Source organism: Rhyacophila brunnea, unplaced genomic scaffold, assembly GCF_057557595.1.
Source record: "Rhyacophila brunnea isolate RB1 unplaced genomic scaffold, BYU_Rbru_1.0 scaffold_16, whole genome shotgun sequence".
Taxonomy (NCBI): Eukaryota; Metazoa; Arthropoda; class Insecta; order Trichoptera; family Rhyacophilidae; genus Rhyacophila; species Rhyacophila brunnea.
In genome coordinates, this window is record NW_028232816.1 from 31019166 (window position 1) to 31046467 (window position 27302).

The window sequence follows — 27302 nt, forward strand, 5'->3', positions numbered from 1 at the left end:
AAACTACTCTACACCTACCCCTATAGTTCGACAACATAAACGTTAACTTTTTGATGTTCGGTTGGGTTCGGCTGTTTTCGGCCAGTACGTCAGCGACTAAGAAGAGAACGGCCCATATTACAAGTAGAAAATCGTCAAAGTTACTTTCAATCTGAATAATTATTAAACTACTGTCCACAACTGCATCTTCCATAATGCCAATGAGTTTATTTTGATTGTTTTTAAATAATTGTACTGGATAGCTTTATAATAAACACGTAGTTGTCGATTTTTCACAAAAATGTATAATTCTACTGAATAAGGGCCTCGCGTGTTTTAAAGCTTTAAAATAATAAAAAAAAAATAATTTACAGTTTATTTACTTTATTGTGACGAACAAAATTACTTAGGGCACTAGGCCTCCCAAAACACAAAGCCTTAGACCTGGCCTACCTGTGGTGTTCTTCACTTGGTCGAGCCATCGTGAAGGCGACATCCTTCTGATGATAAACCTTCCTAAATTATTGTTTTCCTTACTGCTATGTTACCAAAAACTCCACAACTAACATTCACATTAGAAAACTAGTCTGTCACTTTATTTCTTTCAGAACAAATAATATTTATTCGTCGTCTTCACAGTCCAATGAATCACAACTCAACTGTATCAATCAGATTATTGTAAAATTAAATATATTTTTGCGGTATAGTACGATACTCAGTGGCGAAGGGTGGAGGTAGGCTGGTAAGATCCGCCATAAACAGTACACATTAAACTTTTTCAGACATACATATTTGTTTTTATTGAAATAAGACTACAATTTACAGATAGTGTTGGTTAGTTTTTAAAATTCAATTAAACCCTGAGAAACCAAGCCATAATAGATAATAGTCAAAAAATATATGTCTATCTATAAAATATCTAAAATTATGCAATTAAAACATACATAACTTTGAATATTTTATAAATAGAATAATATTTTTTATTTATTATAGTTTCGTTTAGTCAGGGCTTAATGAATTTTAAAAAATAACCAACAATATGTGTAATATGTATTTTTAATCCAACGAAAACGAATAACTATGAATGAAAAAGTGTGCACAATTTTGTCGTATTGCCCAAATTAGATCAAAACTATTATGGTTTCGTTTAGGCATGGTTTAATTAATTTTTAAAAACTAACTAACACCATCTGTAAATTGTGCACTATTTGTAGCGAATTTTAACAGCCTACCTCCACTCTTCGCCACTGACGATACTAGAGGCAGTGATGTCCCAATGCAAAATGCCGCCCCTAGGCAGCGCCAAAATACCAACGCAACTTCCGTGCGCACAGGTTAATAAGTCAGATTGTAATTATTCGCAAATCTGCACATGTTGTTTCTGGTCACTAAGGACGTCGAAAGGCAACGGAAGTAAACTAGACATCGCAAACCAGACAAAAAATTACAGTCCTGATGAATATTTTATGTTAATTAATACGTTTTGTTTCTAACCTGAATTTGTAATTAAAGATATTTCGGTTATTACTTACCTATATTACTATTAAGTTTAGGTAGCTATTTCTATATACTAAATGATTCTCCTCATTTGCCGCCCTTCGAGTAACTGCCGCCCCCAAGCGACGCTCAATCTGCCTACCCCCACGGGACGTCACTGACTAGAGGGTATATAACTAGAGGGATGAAACCGCTTTATGGAGTGGCAGGTGCAGAGGTGAAAGGCATTGGAGGTTCCTAAGATGAAAGAGCAGAGTTTATTGCTGCGTAACGGTATACAATTACGGTAGCGGTCCGAGCAGTGTTGCCATATTTTTCTATGCTGATTATAGTACAAAGGCGTAAAAATTATCGTATTTCTGAAAAATACATAGTACAGGAACATTTTTCGTCTTGAATCCTTTTAAATTATAGTATTTTGGTATATTTGGCGTAAAATTATAGTATTTAACATTTTTCGCGAAATCAAAAAATTATAGTATTGTACTATAATTATAGTACGGTTGGCATCACTGGGTCCGAGGCTCGGTGGAAGTGATGCTTGAATCCCAAGCACGGTGAGAAAATGATTCATGGCGAGACGTGACAAAAGAGTGCGCTGATCCGAGGACCGGTGGAAGAGATGTTGTGCGGAGTGATACTGAGACTGATATTATACTGCAACTGAGATGATTAGGTAAATTGCGAGAGTTATTGTTAGTGTAGTTCGCAATTGGGAAATCTTCTGGCCGCTGCATTATTGCAACTTCGAGTCATTTCTATGACCAAGCCTTGTGTAGTCTAACCCCATCGAAGTATGTCGCTTCTGTAGATGCGGTGATGGCTCGATAGTTTACATGACTTGCTAATTCTTACATTGTGGAAATAGTGCTGACAAGGCCCTGAGGTCATTGCCCGCTACAATATACACCGCTACATTAAAAAAACAAAATTATAAGATAATGACTTTGATTGATAAGGTTCAGTGTTGCCAACTGTCGTTGACAAAATTATACCAGATAGGTTGGGTAAAATAAGCTAGATGGAAGAAAAAATGCTAGATTTTCTTAATATTAAAAAATCTAATAATTACCTCTTCCAAAAAAATAAGTCATAATTTATTTTTTTAGCGAGAGTAAAGATTAAAGAATAATAATTTATTGTTTCTCAACTAATAAATAAGTCACAGTTATATTATGTTACATTTATTTATATTTGTTAAAATATAATATACAAAAAGCTCCATGATTTCCATCGATTTTAAGAAACATTGCGATAATACCTGTTCTTATTAAAACTTTTTACTGTGTCGAAAAACACTTGATTTAAGGTGAACGCCAGCCTACTATAGGTTACTTACATAAAAATATAAAGTTTGCAATTTGAGACGATTAATAAAATTGATAAAATTGACGTAGGTAGAGTATACGTTTTATAACTTTACACTTTTTACTACAATGATTCGCCTCTTTGCATAATTAATTCGCATAAAAATAGACCAAATAACGATATTCACTTGTATTAATAAATGCAGTAATATGAAAATATTAAATAGATAATAATATATTATGTAAAAAAATATTTTTAGAATATAATATTACATCATTTTCATCCTAGAGCTGTGAGTGTCAAGTTTTGAAGAAGCAAATCTACATAATATTTAAACATAATATTATTAAAAGTAAATATAACCAATATAAATAAAAAAGGATTTCAAGTTCAACTATGAATTGTTCAAAATTATTCTCTATACCAGGGGAGGGCAAACTGCGGCCCGCGGGCCGCATGTGGCCCGCCGGGTATTTTTTTGCGGCCCGCCATCATTAATTGTACTTATGATTACAAATAACTTTTTTTATATTTTTTTTAAAAATATTGACAATAGATTAAAATTTGAAGAATTTGTTGTTTCGTTAATGTATTATCTCAGTACGTCTTCCTTGCGTCTCGTCTCACACTATGTAACCACTATTTTCTATGTTGAACATCGTGACACATTTAATTAACTCTGCGTTGCAAGGAAAAAAAATATATGCCCACGATATGGTGAAGGGTTTGAATGGATTTCAATTAAAACTCAAGTTGTTCCTTCGACAAATATCGAATAAGAACGTGGACCACTTTCCAACTTTGAAGTTGCTGAATGTACCAGAATATAAATTTGAAGAATATGGTAAAATTATTAAAGCTCTGAATGACGATTTTTTACAAAGATTTGGTGACTTCCGAAAAATTGAGACAAGTTTAGCAACAGTACGCGATCCATTTTCAATAGATATTGATAGTGTACTGACAGAGCTACAACTTGAGATTATTGGTCTGCAATGTGACACTGATTTCAGAGAATTGCATCGTCGTGAAGATATATCCAAATTTTACAATGCCCTTAATTCAGACAAATTCGAACAACTTAAAGATTATGCAAGAAAAATTTTCGTTGTTTTTGGATCAACCTATATATGTGAACAAACATTTTCGATCATGAACCTCAATAAAATTTTTTTACGATCATCTTCGATGCCCATTTACAAGCAGTTTTGAAAATATCAATCACAAAATTAACACCTGAATTTGAAAGATGTACAACACTTTCATTCTTCTCATTAATTTTTTTGTAATGTTTATTTTTCGTGATAATAAATAGTGTATATCTAAAAATGGTGTTTTACTTGCGGCCCGCCGCTCATTTTGAATTCTTGAATTTGGCCCTCCATCCAAAAAGTTTGCCCGCCCCTGCTCTATACGTTAGAAAAGACATAACAAGTTAATTTGAGGCTATTAGTATCATAGTCGGTGGTATACTAAGTTCTTTTCCATCGTACCTATGTATGCATATATATTCATAAAATATTAAACTCAGCTCTGTCTGTTATAATATAAATAGAACTAAACCATTGGTTGGTTGTAAAGACGTTTATATTCCAGTCGGTATTTCTTATATGTTACGTGATGATTTTTGTTAATTTTATTGACTTTAAGACCTATTTGCTTTATTCTATTGTTTTTAGTTCAAAACATGTTTGACCATTATCTCTAAACGTCGGACTATGGGGGTTACCGACTTTGAAGCTAACCGCCTCAATTTCAATGATAAACATTATCACAAAATACGATGTGTTAGCAAGGCGAAGGATCTTTTTATATTATATACCTACCGTTTTATCTTTGACTTATTTTTTTTTTTTATATTTTACGCTAGATATCTCAGGTCGGTAAGAATTCGCTTTAATACCAAATGCCTAATAATATATATAAATATATTAATTTTTAAACCTAACCCAAAAAAAATATATTTAAAAAAAAAAACGGTACATGTTCAAACACGCGCGTTACCATGATCTTACTCCCTACTTCATTTATCGTTTGTCAATTTATGGCTACGGCCGTATGTTGTAGCTTAACCACTGGGAAATGCCAATAGAAATGGCGTATTTCAAAAAAATACTACATTATTCGTAGGATGTTTATCACATTTGAATGGTCAAAGACATAGCTTATAATCAGTATCTTTAGAATTATCTTCAAATGTGTTAATCGTGCGCATTTTTTGATTAATAAAATGCCTAATTCTTGTCAAATTTGGGATCACAAAGAATATAAAATATAATTTTTTATCGTAAATATGTCACTATAATAAAATGTTAACATTAATTTTACTAATGGTTTTGTAAATGCGATTAAAATTAATAAATCTAAAAAATCTTAACACCACTGCGCATGGATGTACTGAAATATGACTATATTCTAAAACATTAGAGCGAGAGGTTTAAAAGAATACTATCTTACGTAATAAAAATACTTTATGCAGTCATCAAATTTTAATATTCAAAATAAATATAAAGGATAATAAGGCTTCAAAATGATATAAATAGATTATCTACAACGTTTAAGGAATGTCCAGGGCTATGCTCTGAAAATACCATAAATGCTCCATTTTGACCCACGCTGAGCATGTGGGCCCTTAAAAGTATATGGTGGATGTGATATGATGATGTGGACATTTTACTTTATAATTATTTTTAGTACTATGACGAGGGGTCGTATGTTACTTGACTACCACACAAAGGAGTCGCAATCAGTGTTTTGTATGAAGCCGAGTGCAGACTAATCAATAATTTACGTGGATGTATATAATGGTTAATACAAAAATGCAGAACTCTGGGGATACGCGGAATACCATCAGTAGATAGAGAGAGCAGCAGTTGTTTATTCCCCCAAGGTGCAGAACCAACCTGCCACTGGTAATACCAATTGGGAGGGCGATAACTATATTCAACCAAATTCCTTCTGGTGCTGATATACTCCACTTGCGTGAGGGTGAGTTTACGTGGACGCTATTTTATAATTTCTTAAAATAGGGTCTCCTTAGCAAAATCGGTGTACTTCTTTGAACTTCTATAGATGTATAATTGTATTTTCACTGCTTTTATATGTTCATATGATGATCTATTTGTGTTACTTTTTTTCTGATTTATAATAATGGTTCATGCCATGTTGTGAACGTCTTAAACTTATAATTTGTAATGTCCACAATATATTAATAAATAAATTGTATTGAATCATTTGGAAAATGCTGCCCCGTAACCATGGCTCCCGCATCCTAAAGCGGGCACCCAAGCCAGGATCATTGGCGGGCCTTCCTACCTATCTCTAAGGTTAAAAGCAGTCTGATGCCCTACAGTGACATTTTCTAAATGGTTTTCGAGGTCAAATAAAATTCAGTGCAAATTTTTTAACACACAACAACCAAAAATTGCATCGCACAACCATATATTTTTTAATTGAAATAAAATAGCGCCGCAGGCGACTTTTTTACTACTTATAAGAGCAAAATTAAGATGTGTGTTTACCTCTTTTATTCGGCCGACCCCCCCCCTCTGACCGGCCCCCTAGGCTAGAGCCCTGTCAGCCCCCCTTGTGGGGGCCATGCCTGTAACCTTAGCGATAGTTATGGGAGTCTGCCAAATATCCTAGGCTGAGGGCCCGTTTCGGGATATGGGTATTTTTCAAGCTAGATGCGTATTAAATAATGCTAGAACTAGCAATAAAAATGCTAAGTTGGCAACGCAGAAAAGGTTATCACAATAATATTTTAGATTATATAATTTCTCTATGAATTAGCGAAATTTATAATTCAGAAATTAATGTCATCTGTGTAAATATTATTGTGTGAATAACATGGATTGTAAGGATTCTTTGGTGGAGATAGATCTAAAAGAATGGCCAAGATTGCAGACCCTGTTCATGAAAGACTGGCCTCGGAGTGCTGCAATGTACAACTGGATTAAGAATCGTCTTAGGTGGATGAAGAAGGAACCAAACGCAAATATTTTTCATATATGTTGCCCGGAAGGAGACGCTAATAGTGGAATAGTGGCTTTTGGAAAAACTGTAAGAAAATTTAATATTTATTAACAGTTGTGAACAAAATGTTACTATTGAAGTTAAATTTAAGGCGATACATCAGTGAAACGGCAAATAATTTTCAACTATAAGCGCGACGAAATTTTGGACTCGCTGCCATTCGGAGAGAGAACGTAGAGCTGGGAACACGTCAATTTGTTTTGTGATGGCGACGGGGGTTTTAATTCTTAAATCGTGTAAAGATGACTAAAAACGTTACCCATTTACTTTAAAAAGATAACATGTATATGAATACATTATTATTGTTACTAATAGAACAATAAACAGAACATTAAATGGACATTTTGGAATTATATGACAAATTATATTTCGTTTGGCATGCGTCATTTGCACCCGCGACCCGCAATCCGCGCATCGCCTAGGTACACCACCTTCATCAGGATTTTTTACACTACAACAGGCCATAAGGACCAATAACAGTAGTGTATTTAGTAAAAGAAGAGAAACAATCACAAACAGGCTTTGAGAAAATCACATAAATATATGGTTACTTTAAAGAGAATCGAACTCGGCCCCCCTGCGTGAAAGGCTAGAGCCTGTGCTGGGCGCCTGGGCCTGGGCATGAAATGAATCAATGGTGAAAAAATATCAATAAAATTAATATGAAGAAGTTTCGGGTGAAATCAGGAAAACTACATAGCATTAGCGATGGGTGGAGATAGGCTGTTAAGATTCGCCATAAATAGTTCACATTAAACTTTGCTAGTCATACCTACGTATTTGTTTTTATAGAACTAATACTACAATTTCTAAATGTTGTTGGTTAGTTTTTAAAAATCAATTAAACACTGCCTAAACCAAACCATAATAGTTTTGGTATATTTTGGGCGATACGATAAAATTGTGCATACTTTTTCATTCGTACTTATTTGTTTTCGTTGGATTAAGAATGCGTATTAAACATATTGTTGGTTCTTTTTTTTTAATAATTCATTAAGCCCTGCCTAACCAAACTATAATAGATAACAAATATTATTATATCCATAAAATATCAAATAAGTATGATTTAATTGCATAATTTTTGATGTTTTAGGTATAGATGGATGAGTATTTTTTTACTATTAATTATTATCTTTTATCGTTTTGCAGGGTTTAATTGAATTATAATAACTAACCAACATCGTATGTAAATTGTAGTCTTATTTCAATGAATACAAATACGTACGACTAACAAACAGTTTAGTGTGCACTATTTGTGTCGCTAGATTTCAAAATTGGCCAAGTCCATAATAGATGAATAGGAGAAAAACAGCTTTTTGTTTTCTAAGTACACAGTCACAAGGGTGAAAGTTTATATTATTTCAAGTACAGAATATTTAAAATTAATAAGTTCCACATTCCGATAATACAGACATGTTATAACGTAGTAGTTCTTCAGCAATTCACAAAAAAGTGAAAAATGGACTTGGCTGATTTTGAAATCTAGCGACACATTTATGGCTGATCTTAAAAGCCTACCTCCACCCTTTTTCACTGCTACATAGGCTATATAACTTTCTGCCTTATTTACAGGGCAACATGACAATCTTTCTCACGATTTACAACCCGACTAGCCAACTGGATAAATTGAAATACGCCCTTTTAACGACAAAAATCATCGACTGGGACGAAAAAGCGGACGTGTACGTTCCTGCCGAGTTAACCGCTTGGTACTTGGGCATAATGGAGGCTTTGGGACATAAGTTAGTCCAGAATTTAGTGTGCCGATTCTATGAAATGCCAAGACAAAAAGCGATTGCCTTTGATATCAAGTAAGCGATTTTCTTTAGCCCTTTGCGGCCCAAGACCTTAAATTTTTCAAATAAACCAAAATTAAAAACGGTTTTATAATTACATGTATTTATTATAAATAAAAAAAAAATACGTAGTTTTTAGAGTGGTTATACGTTTTAACCACTAGAACAAAAAAACATATATTTAACACTTAGAAAACAGCAACTAATTGTATAATGAATTATATATAGTTCATATTCGATTACATAATGATATAAAGAATACTTAGAAAGACTCATCAGACATTATTTTGATGTTTTAAAAATAGTGTAATTTTGCATGAAATCTCTTCATGTGACAGCACTCAAAATATCTAACTTCGGTACAATCAGTTAAGCATAAATCAGTTCTAACAGATTGTAACGGTTTTTAGATCATGAAATTTATTTTTAATACATAGACGATTGTACAGTTTGTTATTATAAAAAAATGTGTCTACTCACAACTAGATGGCAATGATAGCACAAGAATTTAATAGCGAGTGGTTTCTCAGTGAAACCACTGGGCAACAAAGGGTTAGGTATTATTAATTATATTAATATGGTGTATACTTAAGAGCATACATAAGTGAAACGGCAAATAATTTTCAACAGTAGGTGGGGCGAAATTTTTCACTCGTCGCCAACCGGAAACCGATAGTCGATGTGTGATCACGTCAATTTGTTTTGTGATGGCGTCGGAGGAATATATTCTTAAATCGTGTAAAGATGACTAAAAAACGTTACATACGTACTTGAAAAAGAAAACATGTCAATGAATATACAATTATTATTACTAATATAACAATAACATAACATTAAATGGACGCATGTTAAATTTTTATGACCAATTATATTTCGTTCGGCTCGCGTCATTTGCACAATCTGCGCATCGCCTAGTAACGAGATTTTTAGACCATGCCTCAGCTGAAGTATAGCCTTAAATGGAGTTTATCATGTTTAAACTACTGACTTGATTAAAACCCAGCTATTTCCTTAGATGCAAGAATTTATTTCACATCAAAACCATGTAAAAGTTAATTCTGATATCCCATGATTTTAGCATAATATTATTCAATAATTTAATACTGAGAAATGTACATATTATTAATTTCATGCATTCATCTTTTCTTTCTCAGATGCCCTGAAAACGTCTACATAGCCCAACTTAGACCTCAAGATGTGCCAGAAATCAACGCACTTTGGCCGCACCGTTTTGAAAATTCCGTAGATTACCTCACAAGCCTTGTCAGGTTAAACCATGCGCATGGTCTCTACATCAAAACAGACAACTCCTTAATTTCTTGGGTCCTACAATTTGAGTACAACGGCCTCGCTATCTCACACACCATAAAGGGACACAGAAGAAACGGATATTCAGAACTGCTTCTGAAGTCTCTGGCGAAACAGATAGCCCTAGATGGAGACGATCTTGTATGCTTCGTTGCCATCGGGAATACGGCTTCGGAAAATCTTGTACAAAAAATAGGATTTAAACCTACAGGATTTTGTAATTGGTTAATGTATAAGTAACAATATTCTATAAAAACCAGGTAGGTAGGCCACTGAAATTATGGTTGACGTATAAGCCAGTTCCTGGCAGGCCATGGTGACTTCGGAGCGAAGCTACACGATTTTTGTTTTATAGAACACGGGCCGGAGTGCAAATGAGGGCACGACCATTAAGACGCTGAACACGTCCTCTGGGACTGCCCGCAGATGGGAACCAACAGACCTGAGTATGTGATAAAGTTTTTACCTACTTTATTCAGCGCTCGAAATGGAAAATTTTACGAACCGGAGCGCTTGATAATTTTACGAAAATATTAACATAATTATTTAATTTTATATGTATTTTATAAAAATAAGTGTGTTCGATTTTTGTTATATGACTTATCTAACTCAGACGATCAAATAATTTATTCCACGAGACGGAGCGATAGTTTTGGGGATTTTATGAACCGGGACGGCGCTCCGGTCCATTTCGAGCCCTGGCTTTATTGCATTGATTATTGGTAACTTTATTCGTTGTCACCTTTTGGTGAGTGTCGATAGTGCCTGAAGATGCCGAAAGGCGAAACCCGAGTCGCAAAAAACGACTCAAATGGAATGGTACAAAACTTAAATCCATTAAAATTTCAATTATTAATTATTTAAATATATTTATTTAAGTACAATTCAAATTTCATACACAAGAAAAGGTACTTAATTAAGACAATTTGACTTACAGATGCAATGCTATACCTATAACCTTGGTTTTAAAATATCGGAGGAATTTATTAGCAATTGAAATATCTTATAAATGCACAAAAAATAAAACCAGGGGCATACAAAATAAACACGCATACTGGGCATATCAATACAGGAAGAAAAGCACTAACCCACAAAAACTGTCTAGTCATTCTATGTTTAGTACTGGGATTAATAATATTGTAGAGATAATAATAATAATGTTTCTTCATATGCGAAAGAGAAGGAAAAAAGAACATATCCATACAAAATAAGTGAAATTACGTCGCATCTTTATAAGTCGTCTACATACGTCATTTGTGAGCATACTTGCGCAATATTTTTGCATACGCACTAATGAACACCGCGACGGATGAATCACGTTTTTGGGTTCGAATCCCGAGTCTGGCAAAAATTTTCATGTAGTTTTTCGTTATTTTAATTATATATTAATTTGGTCATATGTCCAACTACTATGTTTCTTTTTATTCAGATACATATTTTAAAAACTATTTTTATTGTCTATTTTAATATTACATGATACGAGTAGTATATTATTTTGGTATTTTACCACGTTTTTCTTAGCTCGTATTCTTGTTTGTCCGGTCGTTGTTTATCCAGTACAAATCTTGCAATCGATTTTTAACTAACTTCCCGACTAGCTAGACATTTGAAACTTTTAGAATATGTCAGAAGACGATGCCAATGCATTCTTTTAATACTTTTAGCCATCTTTAAGTAGAACTGAATTCATTTTCAGTTAATTCTGTTTTATATAAAAAGTTTATTTCGGAAGAAATCCGTAATCGAATCCACTATTATTGGTTGCTAAGGTCCTAGCAACTAAATTATTAATATATACGTGCGTTACCATGGAAATCAAAATGACATTTCTTTTTTGAATGATGACATTTTCGTTTGTTGCAAAATAACAAAAAAATGATTTGTTGACAATTGCCTTATTTGTCCTAAATTATTAATACATAGAATTGTCAAGTTATATGATTCAACAGAAAATTTATGTATATTCTTTATTATTATTCCTATTACTTTTTTATGTGTATTCAATTGAGAGATTATTTATGAACTGCTTGATTGAAAGGTTTGATATCGACTACTCCGTATAATCTATTTAGTTCGGTAAAAGTCAGTTTATGTCACTGTTTTTGCGACAACTACTTCATTATCGACTGAGATCATTAGCACTATTTTATGTCGATAGGTGTTACTATCCCTCCACTCTGTAGAAACCCATAATAATCCAATTCATAAAGTGTGTATGATAATATTGCACAGATCTTGTGACTCTAAAAGTGATATATGAGAATTTTGATAGATTTTCACAAATGTAGCGGAAAATTGCGCAAGTCTGAACCAGTATTTTAGGTTACTAGGCCGTCATAATAAATACTTGTGGAAAAATGGGCAAGTAACTTTCTGCGTTAGTTGAATAAAATTACTACAAGAATATAAATCAAATTGTATTTGTGAAAATCGATTGAATGAGTTGTATTAATTAAAATAGATCTATCCATAAACCCAATGATATGTTTTTAGTAATAATTTATGTTTGCTATATTACTTTTTTAATTAAATTATCTAATATATAAAAACCAATATTTGTTTGTTTGTTTGTTTGTTCATATTTTATGCGCTGCCATACCGTTCATCCGATTGCGATAAAACTTTGTCAACTTATTGCTTGCACTTGCGCAAAGAGTAAAGGCTATATCTTATATATAAAAATGAATGTCTGTCTGTCTGTCTGTCTGTCCCGTATGCGTTCCTATATCATTCATCTGATTGCAATTAAATTTCGGTAAGTGGTTGTATGCACACCCGCGAAGGTTTCTGAATTAGAAAAAATCATCGTCTTCTTCTTCTTCTTTATTCTATTTTCTTTTATTCGTATGGTTCCTATACCATTCATCCGATTGCGATGAAACCTTCGTCAGTTGTTGTGGTAACACCTACAAAGGTTTCTGAATTAGTACAACCATCTTCTTCTTCTTTTTCTTCATTCTATATTCTTTTATTTGTATGGTCCCTATACCATTTATCCGATTGCGATGAAACCTTCGTCAGTTGTTGTGGTGACACCCGCAAAGGTTTCTGAATTAGTACAACAATATTCTTCTTCTTCTGTTCGTATGCGTTCCTATACCATTCATCCGATTGCGATGAAACTTTTGCCAGTTGTTGTGCGCACACCTGAAAAGGTTTCTAAATTAGTATTATATAAAATTTAAAGTTTGTTGTTTGTTTGTTCCATCCAATTTTGATTTTTTTTTTACTACATATTAATAACATTAATTACGTTTTCATATTTTGTATTCGATTTTAATTAAGTGTTCTTTTGTTTGACCTTTACTTCTATTAGAATTATTTTCATATTGCCATACTGTATTACACAAATATTTTAATATTAAAAAAATAATTACCTCTTATTATTTTTTAAATATCTAAGATAAATATAACCACGAAGCGACCCTGTGCGAAGCCGGGTACTTCAGCTAGTATCCTATAAAAATAATGAAAGACTAAAATTATATACAACATTTTCATTCATAGCTCATGATAGCTGAGAATCGTTTACGCCCTAGACAAATTCGTGGTTAACTACTTCTTGACGACTGAAAATTTGTACACAGCCTCATATCTCGCTTGTGATGCAATTATTTAAGTGAGTATCTATTTAAAGTGGAATTTGAAGTAACTGCATATACTTAACTGAGTACATTTATCATAATAAAATTAGTCAAAAAAATCTATTCACACTTTTTTTCGTCAACTAATAATATACAAGTATTGTTGTTATAACAATAATACGCGGTGTGAAATTCATTACACACCTTCTTAATAAGCTGACAAGAACTCATACCATGAAACATTGCAATATCATATTAGTTTTAAAATATCAATTGCTAAATACCAAAGAAAATAATGAAAGCTAATACTTTATTAACATGACGTGGGGATGATGAGTGGGTGTGGTGATAAAGTCGTAGTTGCTTGGATGTTTTGAGGTGAGGGTTCATTTAACGTTAGACGAATAAATAAATAAATGATAAAAATAACAAAGTAATGTTATAATCACGGATACGGATGTACTGATAAGATTGATTATATTATTGAACTGCCTAACGATGTACCGAGATGTTATAACTGAGGATTCGAGTGTAATATATTATTATAAACTTATAATTTAAAAAAAAAATGATAAAATGTATGTTCGTTCGAAGGTTTGTTTGAATCGACTCTCCACTCCACTCCACTGGATAGTTTTACAACATTTAACTAAGCCATATATCAAACAATATAACACACTTATTTTTATAGAAAATACGTGAAATTAGATAAATATGTTTACGTTTTTGTAAAATCTTCCATTTTGAGCGAGATGTATTAAGAGCATACTTCAGTGAAACGGCAAATAATTTTCAACTATAGATGCGATGAAATTTCGGACTCGCTGGCAATCGGAGAGCAAAAGTCGAGTTGTGAACACGTCAATTTGTTTTGATGGGGGAATTAATTATTAAATTGTGTAAAGATGACTAAAAAGATTACCCATTTACTTGAAAAAGAAAACATGTCAATGGATGTATTATTATTGTTACTAATAGAACAATAAACATAACATTAAATGGACGCATGTTGGATTTTTATGACAAATTATATTTTGTTCTGCACGCGTCGTTTGCACAATCTTCGCATCGCGTAGTCCCGATCGTTTTAGACCGTGCCCCAGCTGAAATGTAGCCTTAATATAATATGTATATAGTTTAAAACGTGGCTTAGAGATACAATCCAAAGATTAACTACGTACAAAAACAAAAATTGAAGCGCCTTGTTTCAAAATCCCCTAAAACGATTTTAGGGAGTCTTGATAAAAATGAGAAAAACTCACATCTATTAAATCCAATGACATTAATATGGAGGAAGCATCTAGAAAAAAAATTACACTCACTTTTTTGTCGGGTCTGCCGAATGGCATAATCTGTTCTAACGCCATTACAATAAAGGTGATATTGCTATAAATTCCCGATGCTTTTTGTCGGGTCTGCAGAATGGTTCGGTTCGAACGGGTTCGCTCAAATGCACATTGACACTAGAAACACTGTTCTAACGCCATTACAATAAAGGTGATATTGCTATAAATTCCCGATGCGTGATATAGCATAATGGAAATTGCGTGACGTCTACCCCTACGTGTGCAAATGTCGCTATGCGCGAATTTACTTGCTAGCTACTGTATTGAGTGCGTTGTCCATTAATAATGTCATTGATTAAATCTGTAAACTTTATGTATTTATTATTTAATTCGCACGTTCTAAAGAGTATTTTGGCTTATCAATTTTAGGGGTACTTGAAAAGCACACCATGCCATTTTAGCGAGTTTTGAAATTTCCCTAATTTTTGATCATACGTATTGATGGTTTTTGGCGTGTTTTAAAGTTCAATCTTTGGCCACCATGTAGGTAACCAAAATGTCTATCTAAATACATATCTAACTTAAAAATTTTCAAAGACCGTTTTCGAGGATTTGAAACTAAGCGCTTCAATTATCAAATCGTAAAAGCTAATTTAAATCTAAAACTCATCAAAGTAAAATTATTATTATTTATAACTAAAGTTCCATACAGAATAACTTTAGCGATAGTCACCAGCAGCGGATCTTGCATATGTCGAGGATTTCTTTTTTTTGCGTCGTAATGTCCAGAATTTCACTCAATACATGAAAATGGAAAACACCTTGAACCGTACCAGCCATTAATATGGCCGGTATATATTATATTATGATAGCCATATAATATTAACTATGTATTTCGTTAGATATTCCGAACTCTACTTATAGATGACAGTCAAATGTTTTCCATATTAACTTCGGAATTGGACTGATTATTCGCTTATCTTGCATTTTACAGTCAGTTTACCAGTAATGAATAAACAAAATAATATAGTTGAGTCCAAATACATAACAAACAAGAATTCTCAAAAATATCGCCGTCTGTATTAAGGGGGAGACGCATGCCAGCAGAGAACCTAGCGGAAATATACGAAGCTTGCAATTTTCAGATTTTTTTTTGATAATCCTACAATTTCAACTGTATTAATTAATAAATATGTATCCGAAAACATTAAAAAGATTTTTTATTTTTTTTTAAACTTAAAGATAAACTTACAATTGTAAAAAAATGTAATAAAATGTAAATTCGTTGCAAATAAAAAGGATTTCAAGTTATACACATTTATATTTTTATAAAAATCGATGTTTTTCAAAATATATATAAAAAAATATTAAAACGATGAATTAGTCAACAATCTAAATGACAAAAAATCTAAAACTTAATAAACTAAATTTTAATAATAAATATGGCCATAAAATATAATGTAATATTAAGATTTGACCCTGCAACGAATTCACATTTTTTTACAATTCCCAGTTTATCTTTAAATTTAAAAAAAAAATAAAAAATCGTTTTAATGTTTTCAGATACATATTTATTAATTAGTACAGTTGAAATTGTAAATTATCAAAAAAAAACTCAAATTGCAAGCTTCGTATTTTTCCGTTAGGTGCCTCTTTTCGCCTCTGATAGTATAAGCATCCCCCTTAATTAGCACATATATATATTTTTTTAAATGGTGAAATCCGGTAAATTAATAAGTAATGTTTTTGTTTGTAAAGTGGAGTTAGTAAGCTTTGATTAAATATGGATAATTTAATTCATATTCAACCTCTGATTTACGCTAAAGAAATGAAATAACTACTAATTGTAAAGACTTATTAAATTGTAAATATTATTTTAATAAAGTAGGTTGAAAGTAATAATTTAATGCCTCATTAAAAACCTTCTCTGATTATTTTTTTAAGTTTAGTCAATTATTTAGCAATATGACGAATCATTTAGTTTAAAACGATATAAAGATATTATTGAGGAATAATTTGCTCAACTATTATTATAATACAAAGAATTTTATGTATTTTTATATTATACAATATTAATCTATCGCCGAATGATAGCGACTTATTAGAAATTTATTAAAATACTTGTGCGGACGATTTTGAGATGTCGCTAGTAGGTACAATGTATCGACAAAAAATGATATATCATAAAATATGACAATCTTCTATATAATTTTACATTTTCTAACAATGAAGCCTGAACTACAAGCAAGTTGATTATAGATAAAAAAAAACAAATAAAAATAGATTGATGTCAATTGCATTACGCACTGGTAAAATATTTATTAATTAAATTATATGTGAATATTGTAATATATTGTGGTGTTCCTTAGAATAATGGGAAATATTTTAGAAATTTAAGAATTAATCAATCCGACGAATAAAGGGGAATGGGACAACTGGACGCCAGGACAATTGGACGCCGCACTGTCATAGACACGTGTATAGAACATAGACGAGGAATTTTAATCAGTTTATATCTACTACTTAGTAGTTTTAATTTATTTTATTCTGAACATAATGTTTTATTTATTGTGGATTGAGAATTACCATGCCTAAGGCTTTATATAAAATAAAAAACCCTTTCGTCGTTGGAACTTAAGGGGGATGCTTATACTATCAGACCCGAAAAGAGGCACCTAACGGAAAAATACGAAGCTTGCAATTTGAGATTTTTTTTGATAATTTACAATTTCAACTGTAGTAATTAATAAATATGTATTTGAAAACACTAAAAAGATTTTTTTTTTTTTTTTAATTTAAAGATAAACTGGCAATTGTAACAAAATGTAATAAAATGTGAATTCGTTGCAGGGTCAAATCTTATTATTACATTATATTTTATGGCCATATTTATTATTAAAATTTAGTTTATTAAGTTTTAGATTTTATGTGGTGTAGATTTTTGACTAATTCATCGTTTTAATATTTTTTATATATATTTAAAAAAAAAAAAAAATGTGTATAGCTTGAAATCCTTTTTATTTATGTTATATTATGTTTTCGGATACATATTTATTAAATAATACAGTTGAAATTGTAAATTATCAAAAAAAAATCTCAAATTGCAAGCTTCGTATATTTCCGCTAGGTTCTCTGCTGGCATGCGTCTCCCCCTTGCACGATTAAATCATTATTTACGTGTTTACGTTAAATTCTCACTAACTATTAAATCATAATATAATAATTTAAATATAAATAATAATATTACATATTTTTTAAGTACCTATAAGTACCTAACGTCTATTTAATTTCGAATTGCGTGGCATCCAGTTGTCCGGCGCCAAATCGTCCTAGACTCAGAATAAAGTATCGTTACAGTAAAATGTTAGATAAGCACAAACAAAGACCCCGACAGACCAACCGCCCCGCACCATTCTCGGTCTGAATCAAGCATATTACTAGTTCGGGTATGAAGTGCATGTGGCGGAGAACAACAGGATGCAAGCCACATCCTCTGGGAATGTCCCAGAATGTGCTCCGAAAAATTCTCAAGGCTATTGGGGCGGGGCCATCGGGCCGTCTAACCCAGGGGGAGGCAAACTTTTTGGATGGAGGGCCAAATTCAAGAATTCAAAATGAGCGGTGGGCCGCAAGTAAAATATCATTTTTAGATATACCTACACTATTTATTATCACGAAAAAAAAACATTTTTTTAAATTCAGGTGTTAATTTTGTAGTTCATATTCTCAAAACTGCTTGTAAATGGGCATCGGAGATATTTGATCGTAAAGAATTGTTATCGAGGTTCATGATCAAAAATGTAGGTTGATCCAAAAATAACGAACATTTTTCTTGCATAATCTTTAAGTTGGTCGAATTTGTCTGAATTAAGGGCATTGTAAAGTTTGGAGATTTCTTCACAACGATGCAATTTTCTTAAATCAGTGTCACACTGCAGATCAAAAATCTCAAGTTGTAGCTCTGTCGGTACACTATCAATATATATTGAAAATGGATCGCGTACTATTGCTGAACTTGTCTCAATTTTTCGGAAGTCACCAAATCTTTGTGAAAAATCGTCATTCAGAGCTTTAATAATTTTACCATATTCTTCAAATCTATATTCTGATATATTCAGCAACTTCAAAGATGGAAAGTGGTCCACGTCGTTATTCGATATTTGTCGAAGGAATAACTTGAGTTTTAATTGAAATCCATTCAAACTTTTTACCATATCATGTGCATATATTTTTTTTTCCTTAAAACGCGGAGTTAAAAGTATTTAAATGTGTCACAATCTTCAACGTAGAAAATAGTTGTTACATAGTGTGAGACGAGGCGCAAGGAAGACGTATTGAGGTAATACATTTACGAAACAACAAATTCTTCAAATTTTAATCAATTGTCAATATTTTTAAAAAAAATATAAAAAAGTTATTCGTAATCAGAAGTACAATGATGGCGGGCCACAAAAAATACCTGGCGGGCCGCAGTTTGCCCCCCCCTGGTCTAACCTGATCGCCGAAAAGGCCAATTTTATAGATTTTAAGAAATTTGTGGTGTCTTATATGTATATTACGGACGTGAAGATCTCTTCACATAGTTATCTAGTTTTTGTATATCCGTATTTTTTAGCTTTGTTTTATAATTATGTACCCATACCATTAATACGTTTATTTCGTGATTTTCTCACCCATGGCATTTTTTATTAATTATGTCAATCGGTAAACTCAGTCAAAGCTCACTTGAGAGACCTCAGTAATTGGGTAACTGCTCCTGAGATATTCCTAGTTATTAAAAAATGATGCTTCACATCCAAACGTAGGGTCCCGTGATACGCCCGATTAAGACCGGATGTGGTGCGGGACGGGTGTGGTTAGGTAGGGCCATTAACTTTAAAGTCCTCTATGAAAAGCGCAGCCAAATAATTTAACATTTACCTACGTATTTTTTTATTGATCCAATGATATTGAAGAAAACCTCATTCTATATAGAGATCAGTGGCGAGGAGTGATTAGTCGAGATATAAGTCGATATTTTTTATTTTAATTATATATTATATATTATGCGTATTGGTTGTCTTCGCTGGCGCTACATCTTTCAATCAAACCTTGGCATCATCAAAAGCCTTCGCCCAGCCGTCCCGGACTTCCGGAAGTATATTACTTTATTTTAAAATATTTCATAATAACAACATGAATATTATTATTATGTTTTTAAAGTGTTTGTTGGTCACTAAGCACTACTGACCTTGTTGAAGAGGTGATAAAAACTCAGTGGAGATGACCCTTTCAAAACATTGTTCAATAGTATACGCTATGTTATAAGAGCCAGTTATAATAACAACGTCATAATTATTATGACGTGTCTATGTAGCAATCATGGAAATATTAATATTAAACGTTTTTATTTGTATTAGACTATTATTAGTAATCAAATCAGTAATTTCAAAAATAATAAAATAACTAACTAAAAGAATAAGCCAAGTGTTGTGCTATCGATTTGTTAATAATATATTGTTAGACTTCATAATATTTCATGACGTGATTCCCGCGTCTGGCAGATTTTTCAAAATAATGAAATGTGTTTGGACCCGGAGTATTAATTATAAACCTAATAGTAAAGCAAGTGGCTACCTTGTGTATAAACAAAAATCTGTTAATACACTACCTAATATTATCCTCTTTGGATCGAACATTAGGTAATATTATAATGTAATGTGATATTAATTCCTCTATAATAAACAATTAAATTATTTTTTTCATAATAATTTATATATTCTACCCTTGTGGCCAGTAATGCTGCCCCCTTTGCAGATCTCTATTCTGTCTACTTTGGAAAACCGTGATCTACCTCGTTCACTAACTTTTTGATTTTTATTTTTATCCGACTAGCTATTTTTTTTATTCCATTATAACTCAAAAACTACTTGACCAATATTAATGAAAACTACAAAGCTTGTAGGTATCTCTACTACTTGTCGCACGAATTCAATATTATAGTTTCATCTCGATATCTCAAAATACCTACATACAATTAATACAAATAATTAAATACAACTTCCTGCTAATAATGCACTTGAAACAATAAATAATAAGTACGTAAAGTAGTCAAATAGCAACGATGGAGTGGTGAGGTGAGGTGCGGGTAAAATACACCTTTTTTATGGTATTTACCCGCCGTCTATGACGCCGATAGTCTGTTGAGGTGAAGAAAATGCAGGAATATTGAGACAAAAAAAAATTAAATTCAAATTTATTTATTTTACATATGTACTGACAACATGAAAAAATACAAATTTAATGTGTTCACAACATGACATAAAAAAACAAAAAAAAATACTAAAGAAGTATACCTACCGAATGTTGTTGAATATAAAATAATGTAGTTATTGTTTAAATACGTTAAAAGACAAATAAAATATATTTTTCTTATGAAAGTAGGCTCTAAATAATTGCCTAGTATGGAGTCTTTGCCACTGATGCAGTATATTAATATGCTACCTACATGAATAAACCAATATTATGAAATATTAACAAAATCGTTTGTGAAAAAATCACCTTGTTTTTTTAATTATATAAATAATATACGTATCCTCACCTTTAAGCGTTTGATTTATTGTCTTAATTGGGACTTGTCTAATTAAGTAATTAAGCAAATGGCAATAAATTACATTTTTTTTTGTTTTCCTTGAAACGTTCAAACACTGACAACAAACTGCATACTTAATAATAATACGATATTGTAAAAACATGAATAGTAGATATATTTAATAATTTTTTCATGGATTACCAAATCGATTTTCCACGCACCTATCCGATTTTTGTAATTTTCACACCGATTTTTATAGATAATCACTTAATAATCCATCCGCCTTTAAAAAGACATTCTTCAAAATAATCCTGTTGTTATTATTTTCAGTAACATGATTATGATCATGGCCCCCACAAGGGGGGGGGGCTGACAGGGCTCTAGCTTGGGGGCATGGCGTTTCGAGTCGACCAGATATGTGAGATAAACACACATCACAAATTTGTCTTAATAGTGAAAAAAGTCGCCTGCGGCGCTATTTTACTTCAATAGTGTTATTATATTCAAATATAATGGTTGTGTGATACATTTTTTTATTGTGTGTCAATACTCGGCAACTCCATGATTCAAATGGATGTATTAAAAATAGACCCTAATTTTACTGAATACACCATTTAGAAAACACTACTGTAAAGCGTCACACCGACTTTACCCTTAGCGATAGATAAAGGGGCCCGCTTCAGGATGTGAGGGCCATGATTATGATATATACAGTGACGTACCGTAGGGCAGACAGGGCACGCACAGCGTTGCCAACTTAGCGTTTTTCTTGCCAGATCTTGCATTTTTGATAGGCATCTAGCTTGCAAAAAACACATCTAGCTTATGGCGTTTTTATTGTAGTTTTGTTATACTAACAACAGCTTTAAATATACTGAAAATAGGCTATATACTTAGTTTATTTATTCATATATTTAATTAAGGTAGGTCGGTACTTGAGCATTATTGGCGTTATATTGTTATAATGGTATCAGTTATTATATATTAATGTGTGCTTAGGCATGTGGCATCGGATTGACGATTATCGAGGATTCCACTGTATGGTATTACCTAAGTATTACGTATTATGGTAGGTAGTTAGAATAATTAAATATTTTTTGTCAATTTTGAAATGAGTTTCTGGGAAAATATGGTGTGATTTTTTTGCATTTTCCACAAAATCTAGCGTTTTTTTCTGCCAAATAGCTTGTTTTCATACCTAGTCTGGCATGTTTTTATCAATGACAGTAGTTGGCAACACTGGTCATGCATATCGGCGGCACATTATAAAGGGCAGCTAATGAAGGAACGAATACAATTAATATTACAGCTTATGCAAGAAGTGGCGGCGCTGTTCCATGAATCAGACGATGCGGTCGCTCATTGCCCACTGAAGAAGAAAGCCGATACATTACATGACTGATCCTACTTTTCGCCCCTCCCGTTGTCTATGGATGACCTGTCTATACTCTATAGAGTGCGCATACTGACGCGTCTGTCGTGTTCATTTGTTGGAGTATTCTTTCAGATTGTTTTAACGTACCTTGGAGACCTTGGAGTTCATCTGATTTAGTGGTTCTGTGCTATTAATAATTGAAAGTGACGAGCAAAGTAAGCCTTGACTCAGGGAATGGTTTGATTTAGATAGATGAGTTAAATGATAAATAATACACTAGCATTAATACACTTTCTACAAATGTAATGCATAGATCAATGCTACATATTTTTTGTAAATCGATATTACCACCGGTTTTTGCGTGAAGGACTAGTCTGATTTTGATAGCTGATGAATAACAGGAATGTATATTATTTATAATAGATAGTTAATATATTTGATTTGAGAATTTTTCATTATTTAATTTGAAACGAGAAAGGGCGAATCAATATGTCAAGCAATCTGGGATCTGATTTTGACAGCTGAAAAGTCGACCACTCGTTGCTTGTGCAAAAAGTTATGTTGAGGCTTTATTAATCTAAAGATGGCGATGGTTCGCTTCATTAAAAATTATCGATAGGTACCTACATCATTTCACGGTTTAAAAAAATAATCGAAGCATAAAAATAATCTTAATATCATAACTATTGTTGTATTGAAATATACATTGCAAAATATATTATTGTATGGCAATTTATCATACAGGATTTTTTTTGCAAAGCTGCTTCCAAACTCACCAGTGCCACAGACCTCCTCATATGTCATTGTCCTCATATCTAAAACCACAGCTTTTTTGAGTAGGCATGTTCCGTGGCATTGCTGTAATTATCCATCAAGGTTTGAAGGCGGGGCAAGATGATCACCAGATGTCACCAACAACGGCCTTCTTACCTTTGAGGAGCATCGTGCAGGTTAAGAGGAAGGATTCCGGCCAGGACAGGGAGCGCTTCCGTGGAAGTTGTGCGATAGGCCTTTGTGATAGATAACAATGTACTGCGCTGCCCACTTAAAGAGTAATACCACTATTTTTTACTATTGGAGCAAATTTGTGATGTGTATTTATCTGACTTATTTGGTCGCCTCGTCACGCCGGGCCCTCCATGAGCCCTGTCAGCCCCCCATTGTGGAGGCCATGGTCTAATTGAACGTATTACCAAAGCGGTTCGTGGGAGGCCGCGTACATTTATGTCTGGTCCTTTTAGGACAATGGCTTCTGTTTTGGAAGGTGCGAAGGTTCAGGTTCATGCGTTCAAAAAACTACATTTGGTCTTGAGAGAATACAGCCTTGACGCGACTATGCGACTCCAAGTTGACTGAATAAAGACCTCGGCACACCCATGCGGATTCCAATTTCACTAGAAAGACCACCATCATCGGCAACTGTGGCGCCTAAGTATATAGTAATTGACTTAAAAAAATTGTGTAAGATAGGATAACTTTGAAATAATTGATTAAAAAAGTTACTGGTATCCTTATTATCAATATTATAATTTTATACAATAAAATATTAAAATATCATCATATTAATAAATTATTTTTTATTATCTAAAATGCATAAGCATTAATCATGTTCACGACTGGGGATATGTAAAAATATAAAGTAAATGTTGCCGAGTGAAGAAAAAAAAACAATAAACAATGTTTTGATTGGATTAAAAAAATATGGACCTCGCAGTGTATCGAAATTTATCTCCCTGACAAATCAATGAATGGCCGATTAGTACGGCAATAAATTATATTTTACCTTAAAAAAAGCATAATATTTCCTCTAAGCAAAAATTTGCATGTGACTTTTAATTTTTTGTGTGTAATAAAAATTATTTTTTTCGTATAAATTACATTCTTTCGAATTAAAAATTATAATCGTTTGTATTGTAATATTATTTGACGATATCCGCCCCCATATGACCATTATGGACACCATTGATGTTGATGGTAAAGTACAATTAATTTTGTTTTATTTTATTTGCTATTACTATTACGAATCAAAAATAATATTCGAAAAATGGAAGACAAGGGAGTAGGCGAAAAATTACGAGAAATGCTTTGCGTAGAATCAACGTACTTGATTCGCGCATAAGCATTATCAATGGAATACACCAGCGAGGCTATCCTAACATATCACTTAACATCTAAAAAGAGCTACGTGTGATAAAAATACTACGTTACATATTCATGCGATCTTTTAACAGCCCCTCACTTGGCTGTGTTAACTTTTAGAGCGAGATAGAGTATGTAATACTATATATTGAAAATTGAGATGCAAGATATGTATATTTTGATAAATAATTACGTCACGGCTGCCCGCCTTAATGTATTGTTCCCCGCAAGCTGTCAAATATCGTGTGGTTAGTAGTAGTTTGTAGTCACATAATATTTGTTTTACGTATCTATAGTCTAAGGTTTTACTATATGCTGTTACCAATTTACTATTCTTCTTATTGTGCCATCCCCTAGCGGAGGTCGGCCATCATCAATGCGATCTTATCTTTGTCGTCTGCTACCCGGAACAGTTCAGTGGAGCTGCACTCGTACCAATCAAGGATCTTCTTAAGCCACGAAATGCGGCGCCGTCCTCTGCTACGCTTACCGTTGATCTTTCCTTGAATGACAAGTTGGGGAACGCTGTACTTTTGCCCTCTCATAATGTGGCCGAGGTACTGTAGTTTCCTGGTTTTGATACTACGTAGAACTTCTCAGTCCTTCCCCATTCGTCTGAGAACTTCAACATTTGTCACCCGGTCAGTCCAAGGAAGTCTGAGGATGCGTCTATACAGCCACATCTCGAAAGCTTCAAGTCTCCGTGACATCTCTTGGTTTAGCGTCCATACTTCAATACTTTTTATATACTTTACATAATTTACTATAAATTTACTATAATGACTATATATATATTTATTACTAATTATTTTAGGTAACCGCCGATAGTCGTTGATAACCGCCTTGTGTATTCAATATCTTTTATGTTTATTTGGACCAATGAAAATAACGGAAACGTGCTAAAGTACTAACTGTTAAGAACTGCGCAGGTAGGTATGTCCAACGAGTCATTATGATTTTATTAAAATCTTGAAAGAGAAGCATTATCCATTTCTATTTTTTATTTCCTCAACCAGCTTACGTGAAAGTCATTTTCAAATTAACCATGGGCGAAAGCCCACGTGACATTGTCATATCACATGATTCGAACTGCATCACTCATGACCTGCTGCAATGAGGGTAAGAGAAAACGTCAATTATAGCTTACAGGTTCAAGTCCCGTCGGGCGTCGTATTTTTTCTTTTTTTCTAGTACCTAGGTATATCTGAAGTGTTTTCAAATTATGTTATGTAATATATATAATGTTACATTCTGAAATCTTGAAAATTATTCGTTAAATAAAAGAAACGGTCTTTTATATTTTTTAAATTATAAATTAAACACCTAACAGGTAAAAGGTGTTGTATTTCAGCTTTCAAATTCTGTCGCTAAATGCCTTCAATCAATTCACAGTAGCACAATTTGCATTAATAGCACGGATTTAAAGGTCAAAAATTAAGAATATTTATTAATAACACGAACATTTTGATGCTCTAAATATGGCGATCTAAATAAGCGATTTCGTAAGCACGTCAATTTTAAAGCTTACTGTTATGATTTATCTAATTCTATTTCGACCACTGCAACTTTTATGGTACCATCTTTGGAAAGTCGACGTTCTATATCTGATTAATATTTTCTTTTTGACATTATCAATTGTTTTGTTGACTCGCCAAACCTACTCGAAAGGATGGATTTCCATTGTCCATCAAGATTTACGCGAAACCAAAATTTGTACCATGTCAGTCGTAGCGATTCTAATTACGCACAAAACTCTTTTATTCGGCGTTCTTGTTTAAATTATAATATGTATTTCTCCACCGTTGATCCTTTTAATAATTCACCTGTTTCATTTAAACGCGCCCTGTGTGTCCCTGGTAACTATCTTAGAAATCGGGAGCATCAGTTGTTTGTTCTCCCGAGGAGCAGAACTAACCTGCCATTGGTGATGCCAATTGGGAGGGCAATAACTCTGTTCAACCAAATTGCTTCGGATGTTGATATATTCCATCTACGTGAGGATGAGTATAGGTGGATGTTATTTTATAAATTCTTAAAATAGGATCTGCTTAACTCATCCGGTGTACTTCCTTGTACCTATATACTTCATATTTTTTGTATTTACACATTTATACTGTAGAATAACTTAATTATGCATAATTACAGTATTACATAATACTGTTTTAATAATATTTCTTTGTTTCTAAATGTCATGTTGTAAACGTCTTAAACTTATAATTTGTAATGTCCACAATATGTAAAATAAATTAAAATTGAAATTAAAATTGAAATTAAAATTGAAAATATTTATTTTTTTATGTTACTTTTTTGTGTATAATTATTTAATTATTCATTATTCTTCCTCATTTATCTCATGTAATTTTCTTATGTAATTTCTTTATATGTATGTTATTCTTACACTCTATATTATTAGGCTTAACTATA

At 32.6% G+C, this 27302-nt stretch overlaps 1 protein-coding gene across 1 annotated transcript; it reads left to right on the forward strand.

Annotated features, from left to right (window-relative positions):
• Positions 1-6633: 6633 nt before the first annotated feature.
• LOC147074636 (uncharacterized) lies at positions 6634-10163 on the forward strand. Its single transcript, XM_085943994.1, has 3 exons — positions 6634-6846; positions 8392-8561; positions 9770-10163. Exons 1-3 carry the CDS (start codon positions 6634-6636, stop codon positions 10161-10163), a joined length of 777 nt encoding a protein of 258 aa, XP_085800120.1.
• The last annotated feature ends 17139 nt before the right edge of the window (positions 10164-27302 follow it).